The sequence below is a fragment of the Papilio xuthus genome, unplaced genomic scaffold (assembly GCF_000836235.2).
Source record: "Papilio xuthus unplaced genomic scaffold, Pxut_1.1 DF826115.1, whole genome shotgun sequence".
Taxonomy (NCBI): Eukaryota; Metazoa; Arthropoda; class Insecta; order Lepidoptera; family Papilionidae; genus Papilio; species Papilio xuthus.
The window spans coordinates 3,186,531-3,204,254 of NW_013532534.1; the positions used below are offsets into that span (position 1 = coordinate 3,186,531).

A 17,724-nucleotide genomic window follows, 5' to 3' on the forward strand; every position below is an offset into this window, starting at 1 on the left:
CATATGGTTAAGGAAAAAATAAGAAAAACCTGAGTTGATTACTAAGGTCAATAATATACGTTTAAAGACTTATGAATTATATTTAAGAACAAATATAATAAATTGGTAAAAGTTATTTTCTTGACCTAAATATATTTGGCTTTACTTACATTAATAATGTACATTGCTTATCGCGCTTCCCGGTTACAAGCGAAATCTTTTCAGTCCTTCGCGATACTCCGTCGGGATAGGATGTGTTCCCGCCGCGCGAATTCAATTCATACGATTTAAACTTCGTCAGTGATCACGTGCATTGTAAATTTGTAGATGACATAAAAATAGTAGAAAATTATTTATAAAAATTAGTGTTTAGTAATCCCGGTTTCTTTATAATATTTTTTTTCGTGGTACGTAAGTCTGCTAAAAAGTTGGTTTTAAGGTAGTTGTAACTTTGCCGTTGTGTTTAAAAATATTCGTAAAATATTTTATACTGTTAATATTTTAAATTATTTATGCAACAGTACAAAATAAAAATTAATACACTTACGCACTCGTCTTGAGGCTAATGTTTATAAATTTTATCCTTCAATAGCTTATGTAACTTTACGCCAATGCAGGCTACATAAGTTTCGATAATATGCCGTCTTTTTAGGTCAAATTACATTAGTTTATTGTAATATTGTTTATGGCGTTATGGTGAAACTTTTTATACACGTGCTAGCCTATATAATACGGTAGCATATTTATTTCTAAATTGTAGCTTAGTTGTAATTCATAATGCATTAAAAATTATAAATAAAAAATCTTATTAATAGCTCTTGGACCTTATCTTCCTGTTAGCTAAGCTTTCCTTGTTACAGCTACTTGAAGCTAATATTTCAGTTACAGAGCCTAATAAAACATTCATAATTGCCATCTCCATTTTAGTCTAATGATAATTTACTAGTGACTTAACTAGTTCTAATCGTCATGCTAATTAGCGTGAGAATTAAATTATCTTTCACTAGCTGTCGCCCGCGACTACGTCCGCGCGGAATTAAAGTACATGTTCCACATCTGCGCTAAATTTCAACAAGATCCGTTAAGCTATTCCGGAGATACCATCGTAGAAATATCCATCCATCCATTCATCTAAACATTCGCATTTATAATATTAGTAAGATTAAATAGTTTTCAACCGTACGTTTTGACAGACGTAACACTTTACAAAAACATATCGTCATCCCTTTCATTATCTTTGTAGGAATAGAGCTAATAAATGTATCAGTAAAGGAATGGAAACCCGTAATACAACAGATGTAGTCAGACAAATTAATTTCTGTATACCAGCTAAGCTAGTAATAGAGAAAACAATTTGTAACGTACGTGTTGAAATAAATCTTAGGCACGAACAATTACTTTTATGTTTTTGCTTAACTGATTTTTCTTAAGTCATTGTAGTGGTGCTGACCTTAATTAAGGCACATAATATTTTTTTAGTCGTACTATTATGCTTTCTTACCATTTAAGCTTATCATAAAGGGGTAGGCCCATTAACTTTTTAATGCTAAAAACGATATGAAAATCTATTCAGTCTATTCAGTTTTTAACTTATTTAGATGTCGCCCGCGACTCCGTCCGCGTGAATATATAAAAAAACTTAATATATAGATAAGTTAAATAAAAAACACCTCTTTAAGGCATAAATTCGAAAAAAAAGAATAATTAGTATCCTATGTATTATACATATCGGTAAATCCGTTTTTGAGTTATAAATAGTGTAACTAACACGACTTTCTTTTATATATATATATATACTAGCGGACCCGACAGACGTTGTCCTGTCTACAGGTCTTTAATTTGAATAAATTAGTATGAAGTTAATATTTGATGAAAATTGTGAATCTAAACCATTCCCAGATCCCCTTGAACACACACAAAAAATTTCATCAAAATCGGTCCAGTCGTTTGAGAGAAGTTCAGTGACATACACACTCACAGAAGAATTATATATATAAAGATAGATTGTTTTCTTAGTTTAGACACGTAGGCATATAGGCACTTGATATTAAATTATGCTGTATGCTTGAACATATAAAATACGCACATTGTATTTCACCATAAAAGTTATTACTTTTTATATCTGAGAGGACATAACCAGAAAATATAACCCAGGGACCCAAGTTTGTTGAATAAGTCGTTTAAACCCACTTCTCTACTTAGTATAATGGGTTATGTGAATCTCTGAAAGGCCTGTTCTTTACAACGGGGACACTGTCGAGACACTTATTCAAATAAAAAAAGAAAACAGTTAAAATGAGTTAATGCAGAATGATTTAGTGCAGATTTTCAGTAGATAAAGTAATCTACTTAATATTATTAACTTTAATGTTTTTTTTTTTAATTCGACAATGTTAATTATTGCTAATGTTTTGTGACAGGATAACTGAAAACTTTTCCTCATTTTTAATTAAGTTTTTTAATACAATTAATTAGGTTGTCCTGTGACCTTAAGTTTAGGAAGCGACCGTCCTTGCCGCAACCATTTTGTTACAACGACATAAGTATGCGACACTTTTTATTTTTCTTGTCTTCTTCTGAATTTGATTGAATTACTAAAATAGTCATAGAAAAAAATATTTACATAATAGCTAGTATGAATAAGAATACGATGCATATGTTACGATGATAAAACTAAAAGTATATTTATAAAAAATATTAGTTATACCTAAAAAGTTGCTTAGAATTCGCTTAATGTCTCTGAGTGCGGCAGTAAGGTTGGAAGGGGATTTACAATTAAATCGCGTGTATAAGCGCACATTTAAATCCAATGTTAATTTAATATGAAAAAGGGTTAATTTAGGTCAAAACATTACATTTTTTCAAGCAATATTCTAAAGAATTTATTTTATGTGACGTAATTGTTTCTTATAATATAATACGAGTTTTTATTGATAATGGGGCGAGTTCGTTTGCAGGATTTACACATTTTTTTATTTGCTATTTTGCCCAAATAGAAAGTAAAAAGTGTTGTTTTAAAAATGAAAATACTTTCATAATGCTTTCATGCTAAGTTTCCATGGCATTAATGGAACCGCAGTGAACAATAATTGACAAAGAATCGATGACCTGCACTAGGTTATGCGGTTGCATGTAAACTTAGATTGCATGTATAATGAGTAACTGTATTTAGAAGGCTCGGCTGGATATAGGCTAAATATTTTCAAAATGAGTTTAATCGTTAAATAACACATTAGGAAGAAGTAAATTGGCTAAAAAGCGTTCTTACTGAGATAAATTTTGACCAAGGGACTTGATTAATAACAACATTCGACGTCTTTGAATGTTTTTGAAAAGATGAGAAATATGCTACAATTATTTATTCCTTATTTTTTGCATTAACTTATTTAAATCGGTACTTAAGTAACTTTAATGTTATAAAAGAAGACTTTAACTAAACTTGTTGAGTGAGAATAAAACTAGCATTCACATATTTCAAACGGGATCATATTGTCCTAAAATACAATGAAACTTTTTCAGCTTTCCTTAGTAAAAGTTAGCCATGTGCAAATCAGTTCTGAACCGATTCAAAACTTCAGCTGACATAAACTTATACCGTTGAGCTGCGGTTCAACAAGTAAATTGGCAGCTCCTACCTTATCACGTTGTACAATAACTTTGTGTGTTGACGAGCTGCTTAGTCACTGGCAGTTCTCAGCTCAAAACCCAAATCATAACTCAATGCTATCCAAATTGAGCTGAGCTACGAATCGGTTCATTGATCTGCTCCACACATATGAACTGTGAGTTAATCTACAGGTCCTAAATTTTTGTTGAGTTACCCATGTCTACTAAAAGTGTATAGAAGTGTATGAGATGTGTAAGAACGTGAAGGGCGTAACATGGGAGACGGAGGCGCTGATGGGCGCGGCACCGAGCAAGCCGTCGCGCTGGGATACTTTTTGTCCGCGCGCTGCGCTCTCGCATATTGGCCTGCTAGTTGCTCTCATGCTGTACACCGCCGGAGGGGGATTGGTGAGTACACATTTACACAACTAAAGACAACAGCTACAACCCTTAAGGCCGTAGTTGTGTTCTTGTTTTGTGATATAATATTATCAACTTCCGTAAACTAATCGAAGGGTTAATTTATGTTCTGTGGTCGATTTGGTACCGATTACTGACGGACCCGTTTGTCCGCTAGAAATTTGGTTAACTGAACTGCAAAACGTTAGTTATCCAGTTCTTTGTCGACGTCAAATAAAAAAAAACAAGAGTTTTAGCAATACAAATGGTTTATTTCGTGCATTTCGTAACGCACAAATTAAGACGTACGAGCTATCATAAATATATGTAGACCCAAGCGTTATATTTTATCCATACCTGGCTTGAAAAAATAAAGAACTCATTCTTGTCTTAAATTATTACGTGAAAAAATTGCGGTAAATTAATATTTGAAAGACATAACATAGTTTAAATAATAATAACTTAAAATACTTTGTGACTTCTTATCGTTCTAACTTAACTATTTGCGTATTCTTAGTAGCTGTTTATATAAACGGTAAAGTAGTTATTTTAAAAGTTAGCAAATTCGTCCTCAAACAAGTTAATTGGACTTTCTTTAATTTTTTCTTCCTCGAAAACTTCAAAGTTTGTTGTGTCTCCAGGATGTTTAACCTTCGGTATAAACGGTGGTTGAAGACGCATGTTCAAAAGTGCATCCCAGTCGATTTCTTTAAACCATTTATGATTTTTAAAATCTAACACTCCGTTTTTTAGATTACCATAACGTCTCGTAACATCGACTTGAAGAACATGCGATATAAGATCTTTCAATTCCATTGTGAAATGGCTGGGACATCGATATTTTCCTGCAACGATTTTCTCATAAATTCTCATTGGATCTGAGGCAAAAAATGGTGGATAACCAGCACTCATTTCAAAAAGCAGAACGCCCGTCGACCACCAGTCTACAGTGGCCCCATAACCCTTGCTTAAAATGATTTCGGGAGCCAAATATTCTGGAGTGCCGCACAGTGTCCAAGTTCTACCGTGGATAAGCTTACAAAAACCAAAGTCTGTTATCTTAATATATCCGTGTCGATCTATCAATATATTCTCCGGTTTTAAATCACGATAAACTAAATCTAAAGCGTGAAGATATTCTAGAGCTAAAATTACTTGAGCGCCGTAAAATTTTGACGTAGTCTCTTCGAATTTTCCCAATTTACGTAAATGAGAAAACATTTCACCTCCCGGAATAAATGGTAGAATATAATAAAGGTATACGTTGTCTTTAAAAAAGTATTTCATGTATACAACGAAGGGGAAATTGAGTCCACATAATATTTTCTTTTCATAAAAACTGTGTTCGACTTGTTTTAATTTGACAATCTTTTCTTTTTCGAGCATTTTCATAGCATAATATCTTCCGGTGGTAACATGTTTAGCCAAATAAACTATACCGAATGCTCCTGTACCTAAAACTTTATATTTCTCGAAATCAGATATTTTCGCAGTCGTTTCGGGAGTTTCGTTCCATATCTCTAGAAATTCTTTGTGAAGTTTACGCAAGTATAGCGTATATTGTTCTTGCTTCACCTGACTGTAACCTCCGCCTGAAGATATCGATGTAAGAAATCGATTGGAATCCTCTGCCATTTCCGATACTTGTTTGAACTAGTAAATACAAAATTTTAAGTTTTTTGAATGAATTAGACGAGGTGATAGAAGTCAGAAACAAAAACATTGATAGAACAAAATATGACATTTTCATAGAAGTCAATATAATTGCAATAAAGTCTTGCAACACAAGATTTATCAAACAAAAGGTTTGGCTATCTTGTGTTACCAAAGTAACTAAAACGTGGATGAAGCTGCTATTGAACTGAGAGTAATACTTTAATGAATTTATTAGTTCCCAATGATTTTCCTACTATCTTCATCTTCTTCTATCATCATTATCAGCTCACTATACATCCCCACCGTGTGCCTCGGAGCCTACCCTAAAGTTAAAGGTGATTGCTTTCTTCTATAGAAAGAAAAAAATTAAAGAACTTTACTATAATTGTATTTTAATAATAGGGTTAAAGATTTATTTAAATTTTTAATAAGTAAAGCCCGACCAAAAATGTAACAATCATGAGGGCGCCACAATCACCACTGATATTGCAACATTCTATATGTACGTCAACGAATTAGTGTCATTTAAAAATCAAATCTATTATTATACCTAAACGAATTGATAAATTACACTACGATTACAATAATAAAATACGTAGATAACTTGAAGACAATGTCAATGCCATGGGTACGATTTTATTAATTAAATTGTTGCCATTACAAGATATCAGTTGCGAGTTCCGTAGGTTTTCTGCAATAGTTTATATTTTTATGGCCACCCCATATTGATCAACTTTTGTTATCAATAAATAATATGTCAAGACAGTACGTCAAAAATGTCAATATTCGTAGGCATCGGGGTAGCTGAGTCAATGTTCGTATTTATATATTTTAACAAATATGAAACAAACAACAAAATTCATTTATAATTGGATTTTTAATGGCCAAATCGTTATTTTCATATCAAAACCACGTTGATTATTTACGTCATTTGGATACCCTTAAAGAAGATTTCGAAAATAAGTATAACGAACCAGAAAAATACAAAGGAAAGTGTGATGATTATGATATCATAAAGAATATCGGAAGTGGTGCATACGGTGAAGTGTATTTAGTAAGAAATAAAAATACTTTACATTATCATGCCATGAAAGTAGTAGAGAAAGCCGCAGGAGTCGAAACAAAGACCGTCACCAATTTAATAGCGGAGAAGCAAATTCTTCAAGCGGTCAGGTTTCCGTTCATTGTAGCCTTGGACGAGGCTTTTAAAGATAATGTTTATCTTTATTTCATCTTTCCTCTTATGTTCGGTGGAGAATTATTTGAGATTTTACAAAGCTTTGGCAGTTTTTCGGACGCTTTGGCGAAATTTTATGCAAGCCAAGTTATTTTAGCGTTAGAATATCTACATCATTGTAATATAATTCACAGAGACATAAAACCGGAAAACATTTTAATCGCATCCAACGGATACTTAAGGGTGTGTGATTTTGGAATTGCAAAAGTATGTTCCAAAAAGACGTACAGTCTTTGTGGTACACCGGAATATTTAGCACCAGAAGTAATATCCTCAAAAGCATATTCTTTCCCAGTGGACTGGTGGGCTGTAGGTATTTTAATATATGAAATGCTCTCTGGATATCCACCATTTTATGATTCACAACCGGCAAAGATATACGACAAAATATTAGAAGGTCATTACAAATGTCCGAAAACAATTAATACGGATTGTAGAAATCTTCTTAAAAGTCTTTTGCAGTTGAATCCATCAAAACGCATCGGTTCTTTCAAAAACGGTGCATTCGATATCAAGATTCATCCTTGGTTCAATGGGGTATCATGGAATTCAATACTACAGCAAAGTGTAGAACCTCCTTACATGCCGAATGTTTCACTTGAAAAGGAGTTGGATGAGTTGATGCGAACTAATCAAAATATATTAAAAAAATGTTCAAAATGCATGTTTGAATCGGAATTTTCAGATTTTTAAGATATACCAAGTTTAATCCTGTCATATTTTAACTATATGTTACCACCGCCTAAATACTCGGAATTCCTATTTTATACAGATATTTCGTCGGTGGATATGTGATCCAATTTTATGGATAGTATAGTGCATTTGTATAGCCATTATAATTTTAACATTTTATTAGAATTTTGTTTATTATGTAATTATGAAGAACGTTTTTAAATTACTTTTCATGATAATACGAGACCATGTATAATTTATATTTGGGGATATTTCTTCGAAAAATAGCCTCTTCATCGTCTATGAGCATAAGACTGAAAGATGGTTAATAACGATTTTAATATCGTTTAAGCTTTTTTATTGTTTCTGTTCGCTGTTTGCGCGGAGATTTTTGCTTATAATTTTTTTTAGTGTTATCGTTACACTTAGAATTATATACAAATAATTAGAATTTATTATGTCTTGATAATTAGGGAATATATGTATTAATCCGTAAATAAAGTAATATAGCTGGTCATTATTTGTGTCTCTTTGTTTTATTATATTTCAACTCCTTACCTTTTGAAAATCATGACGTATACAAAATGCGGTGGTTGCGGTACAGGTGGCGCTTATTAATCATTTATTAAAATAAAAAAGTGTAAGCCTTAGGGCTGATACACAAATAGCAGAAACATAATCCTTATATTAGTATGTATACATATGTGGCACCCCTATCTTAGGGTAGGCTCCAAACCCCGTATAGTATAGTGTATAGTGAGACGAGACCGAGACGTATAGTGAACTGATGATGATGATACTTATTTACATACTTATGAATGTGTTATATAAGATTTGTAGTATACCACATTTTAATTCTTTAATTTTTATATATTTTATCTACATTTAACAGTGTTTATTTCCATAATGCAATATCACAAGTATAAAAATTTGATTTATTTGTCATTGTGACAACCATTACAAATGAAAACAAATCCAAAGCTATGACAATATGACAGTACCACCTCGTAAAAATGTAGAAACCAATTTGCTTTATTCAAGTGCATTACAAGCTAATCATAAAAATTATTTGGATTATTTAAAACAAGAATTTGTTAGAACATATGAAAGTCCAGGACAGTGCGATAAATCCGCGGATGATTTTGATAAAATCAAAACATTAGGTGTCGGTGCTTACGGTACAGTATTTCTCGTAAGAGAAAAAAATACCTTTACATATCATGCAATGAAAGTATTGGAAAAAGCTGAGATTGTCCAAAACAATACCATTAAACAGGTGCACCGTGAAAAAAGAATTTTACAATGCATAAATTTTGCGTTCTTAATCTCTTTAGACTATTGCTGTAAAGATAATGTCTACGTTTATTTAATATTGCCATTTGAAACGGGAGGTGAATTGTTTACTATAATAAAAAAGCTAGGAGCTTTGTCGGAACCATTAGCACAGTTTTACGCCGCACAAGTTGTCTTAGCAATTGAATACCTTCACAACTGTGGTGTTATACATAGAGATTTGAAACCAGAAAACATTTTGCTGTCTGAAAGTGGATATATAAAACTTTGCGATTTTGGTTTTTGTAAAGTAATTAAAAACCGAACGTGGACTTTATGCGGTACACCTGAATATCTGGCTCCTGAGATTATTCTATCAAAAGGATATTCATTTCCCGTCGATTGGTGGGCACTCGGTATTCTTATATTCGAAATGATTGCTGGCCATCCACCTTTCTACAGTTCTCATACAATAAATCTTTATGAAAAAATACTTGAAGCTCGATTTAAGACACCAGATTGTATGACGCCTAATTGCAAATCTCTTGTGAAAAATTTGATACTTCTTGATCCAATGAAACGATTTGGTTCCTTGAAATCGGGAGTATTTGATATAAAGCATCACATATGGTTCAGTGAAGTAGACTGGGTTGATATTTTACATCAAAAAATTGTACCACCGTATAGACCTGTTTGTAAAGGATTTGGTGAATCGATAACGAATTTGGAAACGACTTCTGTAAAATTGAAGAAAGCACCTGTTTGTTTGTTTGAAAAAGAATTTGAAAATTTTTAATATACCAACACTGAAACGATACAACTACAGCTGTAAAGATAAATTATTAAATATTTATAACATATATTCTTGTCATATTATTTGAATTGGTGCATTGAACTTTGAAACTTATGAAAGTCTTCACTGTAAAAGGTTGTACATATCAATAATGTTGTAAAATAATTTATTTATAAATTAAGTAATTGATCTTCTTGTACACAGGTTTTCCGTGCTTTGGAGTTTCCAGCTGAAGTTGCTAAGCAGGAATATCACAGAGATCGATTGCTCTCGGAAAGATGGAATCTTATACGTGTTGTTTCCGATTACGGAATGAATGGAACAGAATTTGTCAGCATGGAAAAATTAATCAGTGATCAATTGGCAATTTATGAAAAGGTACGTTAAGACAAAAGAACATTATTTTATTGAATAGTTTTAACTTCTTACGTCCAACCAATTGTTAGAATAAAATTGTCAATAGTACCTTCTAATCTTGGACTTTATTCCTAAAACTTATGGTATACTACTAAAAAGTTGTACTTGCTGGTTTGGCATTTTTGCGTTTTGCGTTAATTCGTTGAGGATTAATCAATATTGTGATAAATTTTAGATATTAGAAGAAGCTTCATCTAGCGGCCTGTCATTAGAGGTGGAGAAGAAGTTTCCACCTTCTGAAGAAAGGTGGAGTATACTACAGGCTGTTTTCTTCTCGTCCACGGTGCTCACCACTATAGGTGTGTAAGATCATGTAAGCATACCAGTGCATTTACATTATGTTGGTATTTTTGTATATTTCATTTGAATTTTTTTATGTATATTCGAGTTTTTGTGAATTGCATCTCCGTCGCCGTAAATTTATCTCAGTATAAATAAAAGTGTAAATAGGTGATTGCAGTCACTCAATTCGCATTGCAGTCCTCTTCTCTAACTAATTATCCAATTTTTATTTAATTGTTTTACAAAATAAACTTGTACTATTTCTATCAAATTAAAAGGCTGTTATTGTGAACTTGTTTTGAGATACTCAAACAAATTTTTATTTTAGGATACGGCAATATTGTACCTGAAACGTTTTGGGGCAGATTATTTTGCATAGCTTATGCTCTTATTGGGATACCGCTAACGCTCACAGTGATCGCGGATTTGGGAAGAGTTTTCGCCACAGTTTTGTCTGTTGCTGCTAAACAGTTACCCGCATTGCCGAGTAAGTGAATTTAAAAGACTTAACTAATTTTGAAAAGTAAGATATTATTTGATTTAAATTCTTCTCCGTAGTATTAAAGGGGCACAATGAAAAGGGCTTTTTTAATTTTTCTTTCCAATAACAAGTGTTTGTTATTTTAAGTAGCTTGTTTGGGTTCAGAATGTTGCAGCCGCGTATCTGAGGTTAACCCTGCGAGCCAGCGCTCGCTGTACGCGCTGTGGGCGGTCTGCTTCCTCTTCGTCTACCTGTCAGCTGGCGCAGCGTTGTTCAAAATGTGGGAGGATGACTGGACATTCTACGATGGTTTCTACTTTTGTTTTATTACTATGACCACCATCGGATTCGGTGATCTCGTTCCAAGTAAGTTTATAAAACGATTATCCTTATTATTTTAATGTTTGACATTGCAGTAAAAGTTTGCGAATGCGACGCAACCATTGAATATTTTTACGGAGTGATGTAACTCCCTCTACCCGCATGCGCCCATCATTTTTGGCAATAGTTCTCGGTTCTTTGCGACGAACCAGAACACCGCAGTGACGTCACCGATCTCAAACCACTTGTTATAGCGCACCTGTATTATAGTGTCATCCTTTCCTCTTTCTACAACGCGACGTTCGACGTGTCCCAGACGATTAGCTAATTTTGTGTCTATTATTCTTGCTTATATTGACGCGATTTCTTTTTTTCTAGAGAGACCAAAGTACATGTTGTTGTGTACTCTATACATATTAATCGGGTTGGCACTGACGTCTACGATAATCGAACTGGTGCGGCGGCAGTACGCCAGGTCCTGGCAGCAGCTGCGCGCGCTCTCCGGTCCGCTCGCCGACACGCTGCGACGCCTGGGCGACGCGGGCCGCGGCGTCGACGTGTCTGCACTACACAACGATCTCCGTAAAGTTCTCACTATTGTAAGTTGAATTTTGCATATTTTTATTAGCTCTCCGTAAGTAGGACACTCCGCATATAAATTGGTGCAGTTCGAAAGTTTTATACTAAATTTTAGTAGAAATCTTATGTCTCAACTGTGTTTTAGTCGATTTGGTCCAGTTCGTATTGGAAATTGAGTTTAACCTGTTCATAGGTTTTATTCACTTTTTCGTTAACATCGCATAGGAGACACCAGTATTATGCGATTTTTAAGGAAATAACATGAACTGGTATTATTTGGAGTAATAATTACTATTTCATAAATTCTCACGTTGACTATAATACACTTATTACTTAACAATATATTAATACTTTTACTTTAAATTTATTAGAGGTATTTTTTAAAATTGTCCTTATTTTAATATATGAATGATTGCACTTGCCGCTTATTTGTTGACTTTTTAAAATATATTTAAACCTCGTACTTATGGTGATACCAACTCCTAATGTTATGTTCAAATAGAATTATTGTAAGCGTTAGTGTGGTCACGCATTACCGACGAATCGATTGTATTGACAGATACCATCTCAGTTTAGTTCGCGGACGAATAAAAACGTCGAAACGAACGTACTATTTATTCGTTGCTTCGTACGAGTACAAACCGAGCGAAATTCTGTTCCAATGTAAATAAAATACCGATATTGTGTTTTGTAATAGACGTCCGTGGCCTTGTTCGATCTGATTGAAAGGTATTCGTGTTGATTTAAATGTGTAGGATATATATCTTAATTGACACTGATACGTGCTCTGTTTTATTTAATCCTTACGTAAAGGGTAAGCTCACGGTTTATACGTAAATATATAAACTTTTTTTTAGGTACATAGTACAAGCTTATCTTAATTTCAATTCGACTATTAGGAAATAATAATCTTAGTTTTTTTGGCTTAAAAAACTCATTGATTGGTTAATGGTAAATTTATATTTATATTTTAATTGTGTCTCTTTATATTATTAAAAATACATAATAATGCGCGTACATTATGTATTTGCGTTACTTAAAACGAAAAATCAATTTTAAAAATTTTTCGTCTGTCTATTCTGAAGTCCGTGTTTGTTCCGGGTAATCTCCGAACCTATATTTTCGAGACTCACTGGAAGCTGATGTTTGTGGAAGTAACATGGGCCTTTTTCCTGCGCTTAGAAGTCGCGGGCAATCGCTTTTTTGTCACATCGTAAACACAAACGTCTCTTACAGAATATAATTGTTTATTTTGTTGTGCTATGCTCAGGATCGAGGTCATCGAGTGCCGATGCGGCAACAGCCACCCTTTTAGTTTTAGTACCCTATAAACCGTTCGCAACAGCTCTATTATGTTTGGGATAAAACAACCGTTCTTTTTATACCGCTCAAGTTCCATTGAACATTTTTAGAACTACTATACTTTAAAGAACCAATATGCCCAATATAACGAACATGTTTCGGTTTGACAATTTATACTTTTGAAGATCTATTTTATTATAGTATTTTTATTATTTAAGATTCTATTATATATATTATTATCTTGTTTGTTCTTTTTAATGAGATTAAATGAGATAACTGTTGAAATGTCTTACAAAATACAGTAAAAGGATGTTTTATAGTCAAATAATTATTGTATTTTGATATTAACTTTCATATAAAACACTTTTATCTACGTTCATGTTACAAACATTTCAGAAAGACAGCAGTAACAAGACGCACGTTGGGACGAGGGTATGTTGGTACAGATATGCTTTTAAAGGTTTTTAAGGAAAACGCTAGCTAAAAAGCTTGCGCCTTTCAAGCCAAATAAGCTATTCGCTACCTTATTTGCGACAATAACCAGCTTTTAAAAGAGGTTTTAAATTTTATTGAACTTGAGCTGTCATTCCAAAATACAAACTTTTTTAATTACCTTTTAGACTTTATTTATTATTAGGTGGGGACAATTAAAGGTGAGTTTTTCTCTGAAATTTCCTTCGCAAAGACTACTTAAAAATCTAGGTACTGAATTATGACAATTTCTATAACGTTTTGATATAATTGTATTTAAAACTAAAAATACTGCTTTAATTTTTTTTTCAGCAAGCACTATGTACTGGTAAATATAGATGTAAAGTTTACATTTAAAAATATAGATTTTCTCTTTAATTATTAATTTTTGTAACCTCCTTGGTAGGCATAAATTCTCCGCACATTTATGGCTCTTATTTTTTTTAAAGCGTACATACTTAAGCCAACTATTAAATTACTCACACAAAGGTAACTTAGATTTATAGTTGCTTATATGCACGGTACGTAGAATAAAAGAAATAAAATAAACTCTAGACAAATAAATATTTTAAAATATCGTAGTTCGTCTAAATCGTTAAATTTTGATACAATGAGATAAGCTACGAGTCGAATTTTACGGTGTATATTTATAAGTTTCTGATCCGTTGGTTGTAAAATCGATCCATTATAAAAGTGCGTCATAGTCACGTTGGCCTTCCTGAGATCTCTAAACACTACGTCACTGTGTCTCAAGAAATATATATGACTGCCTATTCGAAATTGTCTACTTGAAGTGGTGTCATACCTTGTATTTAAATTTCAAAGAGACTTAACGAGGTCATAATTTATATTCACTTATTTTGACCATGGAACCCCCACCTTAAATGTATATTCACATCCGTATGTAATTCTGATTTGATAGATTTTTTTATATCATAAGGTGGCAAACGAGTGAGCGGCCAACTGAAATCGCTGAAATAGCGAAGTGACCGTTGCCCATAGACTTACGCAATTGCATATGCGCTGCCTACCTTTAATCTACGGAGGAGATGCACAGAAAGAAAATATTTCCCCTTTCCATGCATCCTCTCATCCGGAAAGACTACTTCCACTTCCCATCCTTTCCTTATAAGAAAAAGGATGGGAAGGGAAAGAGGAATAAAATTGCTTTACCTTAACCGCATTTACTAAGATACATTTGAAGGTTAAAAATGAATTATATAATTCCACTAGAATGCAAATACGTAAATACACTGGAGTTATCAATCAACTAAATTTATGGTCCATTCTAAGAATGCTTATTGCAAGTAATTTACGCACAAGACCATTTATCTTTAGCTGGCCTTTTCATCTATTAATTTTATTCTCTATGGTAAGTTAATTCGTCAGCAAACAGTTTTGCTTACATTTCATATGTAAATATAGCGTTATGCAAATTGCGTCTTAATTTATCAGAGAAATAATAGCTTTATTTAAATATATAGAAAATATATAAATAAATTATTAGAAATTATGTAAATTGCTATATATTCTGATGATTAAATTAGACAAAACTATAAAAGAATATTAGTATAATATGAAGGATAAAAAAGTAAATGCGCTTCAGTCCAGTTCTTTTTTTTACCTAGCCATACCAAATTTTTGCTTGTTAGTATGCTACAATTTTGTATGCGTATGTAAAAAAATAAAAATTTGGATTCAAGTGTGTTTGCTTTTATATATCTCATATATTTTTTGTTTAAAACTTGTTGGCTGGCGTACTCAATTACGATCACTTTTTGTTATATTAAAAAAAAATGTTTTATTACTATGTTGAAATTCCGTCCATATTACATTTTTTTTTTTTTTACAATCAAAGTTATAATGATACAAAAATTGGAATTAATTTAGTTGTTAGAATATTTACTCACTTGAATGTATTTTGTTATAGGTGACCATGCCTAGATTAGGAAGCGGAAAAGATATGTTGGGTGAGAAGAGACAGCTAGAATTGGAGGCTGCCGTGGAAGCAGTGATAAGGGACATCACCACTCCGATACAAAGCCCTCAGAAACCTCCAATCGTACAAATAGTTATTTACGAATCATCTGTCTAGCATCTACTTGCCTAAAATAATGATTACACGAAATACGCACGCTGCGTTTCTTGAGCGAATAAATCCTTCATCAAGAAACATTTCGGGAAAATAAATATACGCTTAAAAGTGCACAGATGCTAAGCGATATTTATTTAAGCGTTTGGAATTGATGCTTTCATTCCAAAACTGTTTTTCCTCGAAGAGGTAAATAAACAAGAAAAAAATCTAAAAATAAAATGTTATTGTCTTTTGTTCGTACAATTTATAGCGAGCAAAAGGACAGCGAGTACTTTGTTCGTGTATAGGCATGTAAATGAAGATTGCAAGAACGCTGTTCATATAGTATTATTAGTTTAATTAAGTACTTATGGTTGAGTTTATTTATAAGTTATTATTGATAATTCAGATGTTGGAGCCCTGCAAACTCTTTACCTGTCGTAAATAGTATGTATGATCATATGATCATGGGACCACACTCTTTTCTAATTTTGATTTGATAAGTGTATTTGTGGAAAAACTTGACTCTTCTTAATGACGGAAAGATATATTGAAACACCTCGAGCTACAATTTTTCGAGAAAAAGCAACAAATGGTTATACGGTTCAATCGAATGATTACCTCCAAAAACTTTCTATCCATTTGCTTCAAATTTAAATAAATATTCATCTGATAAATCTTAATGGTCTTTGATTGGAATCGCCCGTTCGCTTAAGACCATGTGAAAATACTTGCTTTCTTTCTTATTGCGTATATCCATGGGCAACGGTCGGTTCGCTATTCTATCAACTTTAGATGGCGCGTTCGTTTGCCACCTTATGATATAAAAAAAATTCAATTGAGCTTGTGTGAGTGTTACTCTACTTGTACACTTGTAAATGTCATCTGGTTCTAGTTACTGGTTCTAAGGTTACGATTATTTCTTACACCTGAGCTGATTGCTGCCTAGCGTTAAGGGAACGTACCCATACTACGGGACCCGTTTAGGGTCCTTAAAATACTACGGTCAGTTACAGGAACGGGGGGGGGGCGTGGCTCAGGTTTTTATCACGTAGTCGTTAGTTGTTATTTTGCATAATACTAACTTCATTAGTAATTATGTATGTATGTGCCATTTTTTTCATGTTTGTGAAATGATTAAAAATCATAATTTTGAATTACTACGTAAAAACTAGGGGGTGGCGGTTCTTGGCATGTACTACGAGTGATCACCGAGGGGTGAGAGAAAAAACTGAAAAAATAGGTCACGTAGTATGGGTATGTTCCCTAATCATTATTCAGGCATTTTGGCAGCTTTTAACTCGCTTGTCTAGAGCGGACATTTGTTTGATATTTTAAGGTTGAATTTAAAAATAAATATTTTCAATTGTTTGACAGTTTTGTGTATCACTGTGAAAGATGTTTTGAAATGAACTGTTCTTATATGTAAACAGATTATAAATTGTTTGTAAAATTAAAAAAAACTTTTTTGGTTAATCTTTTGTTATTTTTTTATATTGCTTTAAAGTTTTATAACGATGTGGTATTTAGTTAAAATCAGAAAAAATGTATATTAGAAACTTTAATATGTATTTTTTTTAAGAGCATTTTGTATATTTTATGAATAATTAATGTATTGTATTGTTATGTACGACACATAAGACATTCTTTTGTGTTATATTATTTCCATAATTTTAGATACTGTGTTTTAAGTATAAAATATATGTATTTAGTTTAATTTAAGATTTTTTTTAGTAGCCAATTGTCTAGTTAATGTATAAATTGTAGAATGTAAATATTGAATGATGCGCACATATAAATAAATTGTCGGTATGTTTGTGGTGGCAGTTGCTAACGGATCAGTTAGCTGAAGTAACTTCTAATTTGAGACGTTCGGACGTTCGTACCTAAAGAGTAAGAATGCCAGCTTCCTCGGGCGAGCTGATCCGTGGTATGCGACACAGGTACCGTGCCAATTACACAAAAAGATTGACACTTGTTTTTCAAAACTTTTTTTTAAAGCTTTTTTTTTTTATTTTTTGTTCAAAATGCTATGTACAAAATATTGGTTAAGTACTTATATTATACTAGCCGCAGCCCGCGATTCCGTCCGTGGAATTAAAAGAGTGATTTAAAATTGAGATAAAAACTACTCTATCACCCGAATTGGACCAAATTATATATGATTACAAAATTGTATGAGA

At 32.7% G+C, this 17,724-nt stretch overlaps 3 protein-coding genes across 8 annotated transcripts; 2 read left to right on the top strand and 1 right to left on the bottom strand.

The window, feature by feature from the left end:
• Positions 1-211: 211 nt before the first annotated feature.
• On the top strand, positions 212-16,558 carry LOC106123517 (TWiK family of potassium channels protein 9). 6 transcript variants are annotated; one of them, XM_013319904.1, is made up of 8 exons: positions 212-294; positions 3,778-3,993; positions 9,819-9,992; positions 10,207-10,330; positions 10,642-10,800; positions 10,960-11,160; positions 11,494-11,714; positions 15,398-16,558. In XM_013319904.1, the coding sequence occupies exons 2-8, from the start codon at positions 3,835-3,837 to the stop codon at positions 15,560-15,562; spliced, it is 1,203 nt and encodes a 400-aa protein (XP_013175358.1). In that variant the 5' UTR covers positions 212-294; positions 3,778-3,834; the 3' UTR covers positions 15,563-16,558. The 6 variants fall into 6 exon arrangements, 5 of the variants coding, with proteins under 5 accessions (XP_013175358.1, XP_013175355.1, XP_013175354.1 ...); XM_013319901.1 differs by having other exon boundaries at positions 218-418; XM_013319900.1 differs by having other exon boundaries at positions 218-386.
• LOC106123518 (cAMP-dependent protein kinase catalytic subunit alpha) lies at positions 4,242-5,697 on the bottom strand. Its single transcript, XM_013319906.1, has one exon. The coding sequence runs from the start codon at positions 5,617-5,619 to the stop codon at positions 4,534-4,536; it is 1,086 nt and encodes a 361-aa protein (XP_013175360.1). The 5' UTR covers positions 5,620-5,697; the 3' UTR covers positions 4,242-4,533.
• On the top strand, positions 6,355-8,056 carry LOC106123519 (cAMP-dependent protein kinase catalytic subunit alpha-like). Its single transcript, XM_013319907.1, has one exon. The coding sequence runs from the start codon at positions 6,521-6,523 to the stop codon at positions 7,568-7,570; it is 1,050 nt and encodes a 349-aa protein (XP_013175361.1). The 5' UTR covers positions 6,355-6,520; the 3' UTR covers positions 7,571-8,056.
• Positions 16,559-17,724: the final 1,166 nt, after the last annotated feature.